General features: G+C 36.1%; 1 protein-coding gene across 2 annotated transcripts; it reads right to left on the bottom strand.

Moving 5' to 3' along the window:
• Window positions 1–7466: 7466 nt before the first annotated feature.
• Window positions 7467–11610, bottom strand: LOC119085845 (Y-box factor homolog). 2 transcript variants are annotated; one of them, XM_037196352.1, is made up of 4 exons: window positions 11383–11610; window positions 9338–9637; window positions 8785–9239; window positions 7467–8673 (listed from the first exon to the last, which is right to left on the bottom strand). In XM_037196352.1, the coding sequence occupies exons 1-4, from the start codon at window positions 11459–11461 to the stop codon at window positions 8626–8628; spliced, it is 882 nt and encodes a 293-aa protein (XP_037052247.1). In that variant the 5' UTR covers window positions 11462–11610; the 3' UTR covers window positions 7467–8625. The 2 variants fall into 2 exon arrangements, with proteins under 2 accessions (XP_037052247.1, XP_037052246.1); XM_037196351.1 differs by having other exon boundaries at window positions 9329–9637; window positions 11383–11585.
• Window positions 11611–12671: the final 1061 nt, after the last annotated feature.

The raw sequence follows: 12671 nt of genomic DNA, 5'->3' as shown, positions 1-12671 counted from the left end.
AAAAAATATTTAGGATAATTTAATAAGCAAATCGACAACATTAAAACAGACAAAGTGCAAGCACAAGAAGAAAGGCTATAAAGAGTTGGCGACTAGTCAATGAAATAGTACCTGAGATATCACCTGAATAATGTTCACTGTATTGAACGATTTTCAGTCTAATTCTAGCCTTGAAAGTCATAAAACTGACCACATGCCTGATTTTACTGATTTTAGCTGAGTGAAAAGTAGTTGAAACTTTTGCGTTCGGGTCGAAAACGTAGATTCGACTAAAAACTAAAGGTGTTCTTCGTCATCTTATATCAACTTATTCTCTTCAATAATGGGGACTGTACCACCCACTCGACCAAGTGTTTTGTATTGGCAAACGATTTGTTTAAACTCGCTGATTGTTTTCTCTCTGTTTGAATAAATACGTAAGACTTATAATATAGTTAAGCTGTTTCCTTTTTCTACTGGAACATTACTTTCTTTTCGCATAACATAAGTGAGATGAATGGGGTCTCTTGAGATGTTGCTTGATTCTAAGATATTGACCCTTTTTACAATTAATCTCATGTTTCGCACCTTCGGGTATTGTGAACTCCAAGATCAGGATCTACCATCATTAGATAACAAAGTGCCTTAACGACTTCTTATTGAAAACAGTGAAATGTCCCTGAGAGAAAAAGAAAAGTCAGGGAGAATTTTGCACAAGGTTCCTGCTTCTCAATTGAAAAAGCCTCTTAAACCCCTAATCTACCTAACTACCTACTTGATTCTTGACGTGATCGTGAAGTGAAAGATCTTCGTCGATGATCAGACCAAGATGTTTGTATTTTTTTCGGCCCACAATGTGTATTATCACGCATATCACTCGTCTATTATTATTGAGAATAAAAAACTAATAAAATTTAAATTCTTCAAAATTCTAAACTTCCTACACTGAGGAAAAAGTAGTTACCTGCTACAGCTGCGATCTGTCTCCAGCTGTAGTTTTTGAGAAAATACAGCTGTCACAGAAAATATTTCGGCCCGTAGCTGTCACAGCTGTATTTTTCTACTTGCTATCAGAGCTGTAGTTGTGATTACCTACAATAGCTGTGTGATTGCCTACAATCAAAATGTTGTGATCGATAGGCACGGGTTCGAATCATGTCGGATCCTGTTTTTTTTTTTTAAAATAATATTATTAAAAATAATTTTGGTTTCATTTCTGATAAAAGTCAGTTCAAAATTAACCCAATAATTTAAAAAGAAAATATTTCTGGCCTTTCGGAGTTACATTTCACACGTACTGGGGAGTATTCTGTTGTATCCCAAGTAGCATTTCATAACCGCGGTTGGAAAATTGACTAATTCGTTGCAAACTTTTTCGTTGTCCAACGGTTATGTAACGAATACGTTATGTTCACAATAACTTATTCGTTATATAACCGTTTAACAACTAATTCGTTATCATTCAATTTTTAACGAATTAGTTGTACTACCGTTATAAAACGAATAAGTGAATCGACAATTTTTGCCAAAAACTTATTAGTCAATTAACTGTTATGCAACCAATAAGTCGGAGTAATCTACTTAACTAATTCGTCTTAAAACGGTTATGGAACCAATACATTTTCAGTTGTTGATTTATGACATGATTCTAACTGACGCGTCAGTTGGAATCAAGATGTAATCTGTGAGAAACTTGTTGTGCTTTAGTAATGCAATTTTAATACGATGCCATAATGTGAAACAATGAATTAATGTGAAGTTTGAAAATTGTGATGAAAATTGATCGTATTTTGTGAATAGTCATTTTGTATCTTTATGCCAATTTGTAAATCAGCATTTTATTGATCAATTTCACAACTTTTGTCTGCCGCTGTCGTTGAAGTTAGGATTCTTATGTCTTGTTAGGTCTCTTTAGGAATATCCCGCTAGGATTTAGGATCGACAACAGTTTCTTACAATAAAAGTGAAATAGATCGATAAAATGTTGTTTAACTGTCATAGCAGTGAAATATTTCATTATCAATGTCCGGAAAATTGGAAAAATGTCTGACTGACTAATTGTTGACCAAAATCAAACTGTGAAGAAAATAATTCTTACTTTATTTACACCAAAAAAGGAATAATTAATTTTAAAAAATCGATTGCAGTGCATACAAACGTCTTTTCGGTGCATATAAATAATGTGAATTGATTTCCAAATATCCTATCGCAGATAAAATTTTCAATGTAAAAACGTGTTCTTGAAAATGTAGTTAGAAGCTGAAAATAATGATAAACGAAAAAGTTGTCAAACGGTAGAACAACCGTGATACAACTTAAAAGTGAGACAATATTGAAATTTCAAATGTGACTTATAAGTCCTACGACGGTTTTGCAACCCTTTCACAACTTTAACCAATTCGTTGTATAACCGTCACACAACCAATTCGTTGATAGAATTTCACAACTGGGCAAAAACCGTTGTACAACCGTTACTACAACGTTGTAGTAACGTTGCGACAACTAATTAGTTATTTTGGATTATCTCCAAACTATTTATAACCGCGGTCACATAACGGTTGTACAACCGAATTTTAACAGTTGAATGCTACTTGGGATTAACATCCGACGAGTTAATTTTGAACTGAATTTTAGCTGAAATGAAACGAAATTGATTTTTTATTAATAATTATTATAATAAAAATAAAATAAAATAAAAACTTGCCTTGTTGGGGCGCGAACCCGGGACCTCTTGATCTCCAGTCCAGAATAATCCACCTGAGCTACGGAACATGTATGCTACAAATGCCTTATGTTAATGTAAGCTACACAACGCATATTCCCGTTGGGTAATATACATCCCTGGAGTAGCTGTATTGTGGGTGTAACATTACCTACATGAGATACACATATGAAAACTGTGTATTTACAACACGTAATGTGTCATTAATAATTGAAAGATATTATTGCGACAATATTGATTCACGTAAAAATGAAAATTATTTTGAAAATCAAAATATTAAGGATAAAGTCTGGAAAAATGGTTCAACGAGCACAGGCTAGAGACCTGCCGACACTTTTTCACCCAACCGAGTCGCCGGTTGTTCTTAGATTGCCTCAGCCGGCTGGAAGACAAAGTTTTTTTTTTTTTCAATAAAATAAAATAAATTTCGACTAACCGAAATCGGCGCTTTTTTTTCCTGGACTTTTTTAGATATGTGCTTAGGCCCCAAAACCAGTCTCATATATTTTTGATCTTCCATAACTGGCTGGTGGTAAGCGGCCAAAAGTCGAAAATGAGGTTTCGTAGTCCGGATTTCATTTCCGTGAGATGATGAGGTCACGAACGTGTATGGGCTCGTTGGAAATCTGAGGTCGAGTACTCTCGAAGCAAATATTATCTTCATAAAGTTTGATGATAAACGGCTGAAAATATGACATCCCAAAAATTTCTCAGAATCGATGGAACCTCGGTGAACTTTGACGAGGGCTGTGACCTCACTAATGCAATTCTTTGATTATTTTATATTATGAATGTGGAGGACTTCAGCTTTAAAGAATGACTAATATGTAGTAGTTTGGCGGGGTGGAACACACAGTTTTTATCTGAAAGTAGTCACGTGCCAAACTACTCCACATTCATAATAAATAATAATTTAATCAAATAATTGCATTAGTGAGGTCACAGCCCTCGTCAAAGTTCACCGAGGTTCCATCGATTCTGAGAAATTTTTCGGATGTCATATTTTCGGCCGTTTATCATCAAATGTTTTGAAGTTACTATTTGCTTCGAGAGAAATCGACCTCACGGAAAAGAAATCCGGACTACGAAACCTCATTTTTCGACTTTTAACCGCTTACCACCATTCAGTTATGGAAAATCAACTAACTATCCATATATAAAAAAGTAGAGGAAAAAATAGCACCGATTTCGGTCAGTCAAAATCAAAAGAACCCCTCGAAATAAAATTGAACTGAAGAAGCAGATCGAATGAATTCCATATTTCTGCAGCGTGTAGTCTATTACAATAACTAGTTCCCGCCAATTGCGTTTTTTTTAGACCCGTACGAAGTACTGGGGTCTTATAGGTTTACGCATACGTTTGTAACACGTCGAATTGGACTCCCTGAGTAAGGGGAAACCTATTGTGGTTGTCTAGAGATGCCAAATCCGCGAAAAAAAAATGTCCGTCTGTCTGTCCGTCTGTCCGTCCGTCCGTCTGTCTGTCTGCACGATAACTTGAGTAAAACGCATCCGATTTTGAAAATTCTTTTTTTCCCGTTTGGTAATGTCAAAAGACAGGCTAAGTTCGAAGATGAGTGATTTTGGATCGACCCCTCCCGAGCTGTGGCCCAATAAGTGCTTTACGGTTTTTCGAAGATATCTCCGGACATTTAAACGTTAAACTTGTAAGTGATACGTCAAATAAAAGGTATTTACAATACCGATCGACAAAAAAAAGTTTATGGAAATCGGATGACCGACTCGTGAGTTAGACCCCTTGGTGTGGAACAGGCACAGGGCGGCAAGCAGTTTTTGCTTGTAGGTCGGCCACATTTGAACATATTTCGTCTGTTTTAGCTTTATTAGATAGGTATTGACCGTACCAATCAGGGAAAAAAAAATTTATGAAATTATGTTCTCCGGAGCGTGAGCTAGGTCTCTTGGAGTGAGCTCTTATCTGGCTACTCGGAAGTACAGTGAACGTGGTGTATTTTGACAATATCTCGAGTAAATTTTGACCGAATTTCATGAATTTTTTTTTGTTTGAAAGGTATTAACGAATGTAAAGCGTCGGTACTATTTCCGGTCTCCTATTAAAATGGCTGCCGGCGGCCATATTGGATTTTAGTAAAACGATATAAAGTGGGAAAAATGATGCTTAGAGAGTTTCTGTTAACATGGAAATAATGTGTTAAGTGTGAGGGGTTTCAGGGATTCCATATATGGACATCTATATATACCTATATACAGCTATATTGAGCTATATGCAGGCATATAGAGCTATATAATAGCATATTCCTCTGTGAAATGTTTATTTACAGTGAAATATAGGTAAATATAGCGGTATATAGCTGTTTAAATAGGAATTTATGAAAGTTGACTTCGTACGGGGCTGTCTATATTGCCTCCGGCAATTTAATTGTATATGATAACAAGGCAAAGAGTGGATAATGTAAGTGATTGAAAAGGAAGAATAGTTTTTCAGCAGAGAAGAAAATGAAGTAAGAGAAATGAAGAGTTTCACATTAAAGGCTTTTGATACGAATAGGTGTTTCGTACGGGTCGGCGTTAGCTATGTTTTTTTATTAAAAATTTCGATGAGCGGACAATAAGTAAGTCGTGTTAAAGTTTTATCTAAATTTTTGTTGTCCCATTTTCTCGAAAGATTTCGTTTTTTAATTTTAAAACGTTTCCTGAATATGCAGAGCTGCTGGAAAACCCCAACACTAGCCGTAGCAGGTAATCATTGAGAGCGGCTGTTATAGGTAATTTCTTAAAAAATTACCGTCATTGAGTAACTTTTTCCAAAATTACTCACCACAGGTAATACGTTACTTGCTGTGGGTAATTTTTCCAAACATTACCAATTACAGCTGATCTATTACCTACTGCAGCTGTAGTTTTCAAATCTTTTTCCTCAGTGTAAATCTTTGCGTTACGAATAACAGTCCAAGATTTAACAAAATTTCTTGACTATTTTGTGGACGAGCCCTAATTGAATTTTCAGTAAGTAGAGACCTCATTGAACTAAACTAGCACACATGTGATCTACTATTGTTGTCGGTTGCATTTCTTGGATCGAACAGATATGTATTTTTCACTATTGTCCTTATAGTTGTACTTCGGGACTTAAATAGAGAAAAACCGAAGTAAAGAGAGTTCATATAAGTTACGAGAGCGCTACAAGTTTAACATTAAAGATAGGATATTGCGGACACACCCACCACCTCATGATGTGCACATCAAAGGGGCAGCAATTATTGGATCACTAATCCTAAAAAGTAAAGGAAAAATTACGAAAAAATTAATTGATTTTTTTAATGAATTTTTTTTTATCATTTCGTGATATTATAGCGTGGAATACAATGTAGAACAAGCGAACGACGTTATGCACTAACCGTACTTAGTATGGTCAGATTATTTAATCTTCGTCTTATTTATTTGTTTGGTTTGACCTGTCACATCACTGAAAATAAAAGGAACACCTACATTTTGCCTCACCAATTCAACATTTTGTGCAATTCACGCCGTAAGTGCGCCTTAAATTCAAACATAATCATATATTAGATCCCTAAAGTCATCGATGGATTTCGCATTCGGTATTTTCAATAATATCTTTCGGATTGCCAAATTGGAGTCTGACTCTGAAAAACTCACATAAGCTTAGACCTCTCTTTCTGGAAAACTGAGGTACAGTCAGTGACTTTGATAGGTGACGCATTTTCTTTCAGCTGATCCAGATCCGCTCATACAAACCCACGCGCGTGATAGTGACGAAACCGTTTATTTCAAAGTCGCAAACACTCAAACACAAAATATTGATAGATAAGCCTTCAAATTTCAAACCCCATCCTTTTTAGTTCTATTCATTGATGATGATGATGTACCAATTAACAACTGAAGGTTGTTTTAAGTGCTTTAATTTGCATTATTGTACCATCGTTTTAATAAGAGGCAATACACACAGCTGAATGTGTAATGGAAACACTCAAAGGATCACATTAACTCCACTTTCTGATAATATATTCGCTCTCAAATATTCTCTGCAGTCAGGTAACACTATGAGTTGCAGTTGTATTGAATATGATTGATCGAATTTTGGAAGTAAACACTAAGAGCAATTGAAAACTTACACTAATACGGCACTGCAAACTAATTCACCCGAAAACTGGTGATTTTGTAGCTTGCACAGAACATTGGAACTACTTCAGCAACGACCGCAGTCTCCATCAAAATTGTCTCTTCTGAACAATATTACCTGTTTACCTGTTCTTTTAGAATCTAAAGTAACACAATGACTTGCCGAAGCATAAAAGTGTAACGAGGCATGGACTGGTCATATTGGGCGATCGGGCACCGTCCGATGGGCTGTTGACTGTTTTACATGCAGCTTGGGCCGATAAAAATATTTTCGCTGAAGCTTTAGAGATCGCTCGATAGACCGACAGGTAACCACTAGCCAGTCCGGTCGTGAGTTTAACCTAAATGTTGAATCTGATTCTAATAGTTTTTGCTTTGTTAGTAGTGAGGCCATTTAGTACAATGTAAAATTCTGAAATTATGTTCGTTTAATAGGTAGGAATGAGAGGGGAACTGATTTCAGAAAATCATTATTACAAAGTCAAATATTTGTTTCCAATATGCTTAGACGTAAAGAAATACGATGATCTGTCATTAAATAATATTTGCGATGATTTACTGGATTTCCGAGATCAGTAATGAGTACCCCTTACAAGGAGTAGCGCAGACCTTCCCCATAAATGAAATGCAAGGCGTTTTTTTAGTCCAAGTCTCAAAATGCTTTTTATTTCTGTTTACATGATTAAAAAAGACAAACTAAAATAAAATTATGTTTTCACTTTTCTTGTTTTGTTTTTTCTTTTTTTTATTTCGTTATAAAAAATGTTTCTTTGCTTTTTATTATTTTTCGTATATAAAATATGTAAATAACATTCAGCAGAGATTCAAAATTCTACAATTTTTTTTGTATTTTTTTTTTACTGTTTTTTGTGTTTTACAAAAAAGAAAAAATCCAACAGAAAAATTAATAATTTTCATTTTAATATAAAATACAAAATGCGCTATTAAAAATATTTTTTTTATTAATTATTGTTTAGTTTTCATTCTGATTTTTATTTCCTTCAATTTGACGATAAATTTTTATATTTAATTTCCCTGGTTAGTTAGTTTCTGTTATCCATTTTTTTGTATTTTTTTGTTTATTTTTTTCATTCATTTTTTGTTTTTGTTTACAATCATCATCATCATGAAAAAGTCCAACATTTTGAGCATTGGAAGTGTGTACACAAAAGGTGTTAATTATACGGGGGGTGGGGTTATTACTAATTCTCGCAATTGATTGTTTTCATTTTATGATTCAGAAACGATCGTTTTGATTTGAGGAGGGTGGGACGAGTGCCGAAACAAAAATTATAAAAATTAAAAGAAAACAGAGCACTCCAATTCGGATGATTTTATTGTTGTTGTTTTTGGTTATTAAAGAGACCCACTGGTTCAAGTGCACAAAGAATTTTTATTTAAAAAAAAACTAAAAAAAAAATAATTTAAAGAAAAAAAAATAAAAAAAAACAAAATTTTTTAGTGTATTCCATTTACTAATTACGTGGGTTACATCATAAATAAAACACAGAAAAAAAATTTTTGTCTAAAAAATGTTTTGAACTTAAAAAAAGCTTTCAATTACTCAGAATTTTGGTTGTTTGTTGGTGGTCGAAAAACGTGTTGAGGACATTAAAAGCTGATTATTAAAACTTAAAAATGTGTTCCGTTTCACACACACAAAAATTTTACCGTTCGTTTAGGTTTTGAATAAAAGCCGAACGTCTTTGCTGTTTCACAAAAAAAATATGGATGGGGAGAGATGTATAGTTATTGATGTTTCTTGTTCCATAAAATAAAAAGTTCCGCAGTTGTTATGCAATTTAAGCGGAACTCTCAGTTGTTGTATTTTGTAATGGCTGACCACCATCCTGCAAAGGAAAAACAATTTTGTTCAATACTTGAAACTGTCTGTACATAATACCGATCGGAGTTGCTATTGACCACTCAATCAAATATCAATGAATAATCTTCATTCTTACCTCAACACCATTAGCACTGCCATTTTGCTTCCTACGCATCGGACGACGGAATCGTGGATTGCCACGTCTTGGCGGACCTCTCTGCTGACCACCTCCATCTTGGCCATTCTCCTGTGGTCCACCATCGCCGCCATCTTCATTGCGTGGACGTCTCGGACCACCACCTCCGCCACCACCGCCTCCACGACCGCCACGGAAATTGCGACGGAAGTATCGTCTCGGGCCATTGCGATTCTGTCCACCGTTGCGAACATTTTCCTCGCCACTACTTTCGACGACTCCGTCACCACCTTCGCCAACGTTGCCACTCTCTTGACGTGCGCGGCGATTGAAACCACCACCAAATTCGTTGAAACGACCGCGTCCACGATTGAATCGTCGTTGGGGTCGTTGTTGTTGCTGGTCTTGACCTTCTTCACCGCTCTTAGCACCACCGTCCGTTCCATCTTCACCTTCTGCGGTGTCCATGAAAAAAGGAAAGCAGGAAAATATTATTTTGTTAACAACTTTCCCATTGAAATCGAAATTTCAATCAAAGGACCACCTCTCGTACCACTACTGCGCTTATTCCGGCGACGAAGCACCTTACGCCGTTTATCGGCCGCATATGGACTACCGCGAACTGGTTTGCCTTCGGGTCCAGTTACGTTGGCAGCTTCATTTCCCTTCTCACCGATGACGACATCGAACTCAACGACTTCTCCATCGCCGACGGAACGAACTGCCTTCCTCGGATTGTTCATAATGATAGCGGTCTGATGTACAAATACATCCTCCTTGGTGTCATTACGATTGATGAAACCGTAGCCGCTCTTGACATTGAACCATTTCACGGTTCCGCACACCTTAATTGCTGCAATTGATATAAATAGAGTAGCACATTAGGTCCCATACAATGTAAACGTAGCGCACACAAAGTGCCAAATGTTATTCGGTGTGAAATGTTTTCAACGCACACCGAACTGATAACTTTAATTTTGTATTGCCTTATCAGCCTTAATGATGAAAATCTATTCGTTGGAAACATTTGAGTCGTTCGAAAAGTGTAATTCTAATCAAAAATTATTGTCGGGCTAATAGTATACGAAAGTAAATGTTTCCGATTTTAGCGGTGCTCAAGTTGCGTCTATAAAATTTCAAACGACAACCGAAAACGTCACTGTGATTTTATAGATTCACAGAACATCGGTCGATGTCACTGACTTTTTAGTCAACCAAGATCACTGCCGTTGATGACCCACTTCCACTTCGTCAGATATACGAACAGGTATGAAGACTTTTATCCGAATCAATCTTCGATTGTTAAGTAAAAAAGGAGTCCAGAGTGGAATTTTTCGGGAAAAAAAATTTAGGCGAACTTTGGACACTTGGAGAATTGGTCACGATGGACAAGTCTTTAGAAGATTTCCATTTTTCGGTCTGGATCCCTATTTTCAATCATGTGAGATGAATCTCCCTGGAAAATGACGTAATTTTTCGTACAAACACACAGCACAAAAGAAAAAGTCTCTTGGCGCCTTTTCTTTACATCTAGGCGAATAAGAAATTGCCGATCTTTCCATTCTGGAATTTTAATGACACTTAGCATTTTTCTTCGCCTTACGTATCCTTTTGCTCATATGTCCGTACGTAAAATTTCGTATTTTCAATTTTATTGCCTGAGTTTCCGGGGTTTACATTTAACTCAAGTTGTTTGCACACAAATTGTTTTAGAGATCCTTTGCAAGCAGCGGAAGTTAAATTGGTACAAACAGTGTGTGCTCCACTGGGTGCTCGGGGACTCGGTGCATTTAGTTACCAAAGAGAATTTTCATTGGCATAAAGGCTTCGTACAAAATCGAAATATTTCTCTGTTAAAGTTCTAAACGATGTTCTGGTAAATGGTCTGTCATTTCACGCTAGCTACCGATTGATGCTATTTATATCTTTCCAGCAAATCGTTCCCATTAAAGTAGAAATATTGACGCACAAAAATGCGTGATCAGTGTGATCATATCGGACGTTAAGTCTCATGAAACGCACGAGACAGATAAATTAATCCGAATTTATGTTCACGTTCTAGACTACGATTATGCAAAACAGTGATGCATATTTCTAAACAAACAAATAGTTTACTAACAAAGGAAAACCGTCACTGACAAAACATCCATAAAAGGTTTGATTAACTCATTCGGCCGGCCAACACTGCGGCACACAATTTGCCGTCACATTTGAATAAACTTTTGTTGGTGTCCTTTAAATGTAGCGTGAGGGCCCTGTGATGTAACGCAAAATGATGTAAATTGAAATGGAAATCCGAAAATGGCCGCATCAATTAAAAAAAAACCTCGCAACCTTACGAATATACATATAAGGATTTTTGAATGAAATTCAAGTGCGTGAATAGAAATTCTTTGGACAATAGTTTGATACATCGCAATCGAAATAAAATTTCATTGCCCGCTCATTCATTCCGGCCATGATATAGAAATCGAAAGTTAAAGCGTTCCTTTTAATTTTTTTTTTTTTGATTAAATTACAAAATGGCTGATCGGCATTTTTTCTAACAGGAAAGGGTATAGAACATGCGGCTGTCGGTGAAAATCGAAAAGAACATACCGATTACTTCTTTTGGTGGCTGTTCTTCCTCTGTTTTTGTTGGTTGGTTTTGTTGTTGTTCCTTCTCCGAGTCTGCCATGGTGTTATGACTCTTGTACGAGTGATGAAAAGATGGTAAATCACTCTCCAAACTTTCCTAGATGTTATTCACTGTCCAGATCTTGACAAATTGACAATGTTAATTTGGTTAGTGCGTACGAATTAGTACGAAATCGAATCTGGTTTTAGTACGAGCTGTATGTCGCGGATTTGATATTTTTTGCTCACAGCGCCATCTTATCGTTTGGAAGATAAGTTCAATTGAAATCGATTTTAGAAATGAAAACATTTTGGCGCAAACTTTTGATTTGAATTAATTTGAAGAACCAAAGAAAGGTTTTTGTATTTTTTAAGTGATGTTCCGTTTATCGACAATGTTTGATGAACAGTTCAAGGCATGTTGGTTGGTTGGCAAAAACGGCAGAGGACAAAAAAATCGAAATATATAATTCTAATTGGCTAATATTTCTTTGTATGCTTGCTAAGAGGACCGAAAGTAAAGCTGTCAATTCGCGGGGCGAAAGCTTTCGCTTTCACCCCTTGAATTGACATTTCTTTACTTTCGGTCCTCTTAGCAAGCATACAAATAACTATTGTTCCTTTAGGTTTTGAAAAACCTAGTTCCGTGGGGTCCTCATGCAAAGTCATTTATTTCCGATTTGGGCAAGAGAATTTCGAATAACACTAACGAAAAGAGAGCTATACGCTTTTCCTTCGGCAGAGACTATCCATAGACATTCAACGTGGAAATTCAGTACATTGCCGTCAACCCAGGCATTGGACGAGGTTTATTATCTTCTTTCGAATGAGAATTGAAAACGATAGCCAATGTTTTCCCCTGTTTCTGCTGAATGAGACCAGGTTCTATCATAGATCGTATATCATATATCGAGAGATACAGAAGACATGGACGACATGTAGAAGAAAAACATAGCCAAAAACAACCTCAGTTGGTCATACTGATTTTCAGCTAGTGTTCCTTGTTGAATTTGATAATTAAATCAAATTAAATGAAATTAAATGCTAGATGACGCCTGATTGTCCCCATACAACACTAGCTCAAAATCAGTCTTACCAACACAGGTTTTTTTGTGCCACAAATATTCAACTATATCACTCTTTCATATATGGTTCCATGGGTCTGGATAAATAGAGTAGGGTAATTTTTGATAAGAATAGAAGCTACTCCATGGGTGGAATTTGTATCATATACAGCATCTGTATTACAGATACAAATTTAGGATTAGTTT

The sequence above is a fragment of the Bradysia coprophila genome, chromosome IV, assembly GCF_014529535.1.
Source record: "Bradysia coprophila strain Holo2 chromosome IV, BU_Bcop_v1, whole genome shotgun sequence".
Lineage (NCBI taxonomy): Eukaryota > Metazoa > Arthropoda > Insecta > Diptera > Sciaridae > Bradysia > Bradysia coprophila.
Note: the sequence above shows the minus strand (reverse complement) of the source record. Positions and strands in the feature narration are given on the sequence as shown.

What these genes read in the sequence shown, in the direction of transcription:
- LOC119085845 (XM_037196351.1), bottom strand. Translation starts at nt 11,461, where the DNA reads ATGGCAGACTCGGAGAAGGAACAACAACAAAACCAACCAACAAAAACA. An exon ending in GCGCAGTAGTGGTACGAGAG is followed by an intron (nt 9,240 to 9,328) that starts GTGGTCCTTTGA and finishes TGGACACCGCAG; the next exon opens with AAGGTGAAGATGGAACGGAC. An exon ending in GCAGTGCTAATGGTGTTGAG is followed by an intron (nt 8,674 to 8,784) that starts GTAAGAATGAAG and finishes TTTCCTTTGCAG; the next exon opens with GATGGTGGTCAGCCATTACA.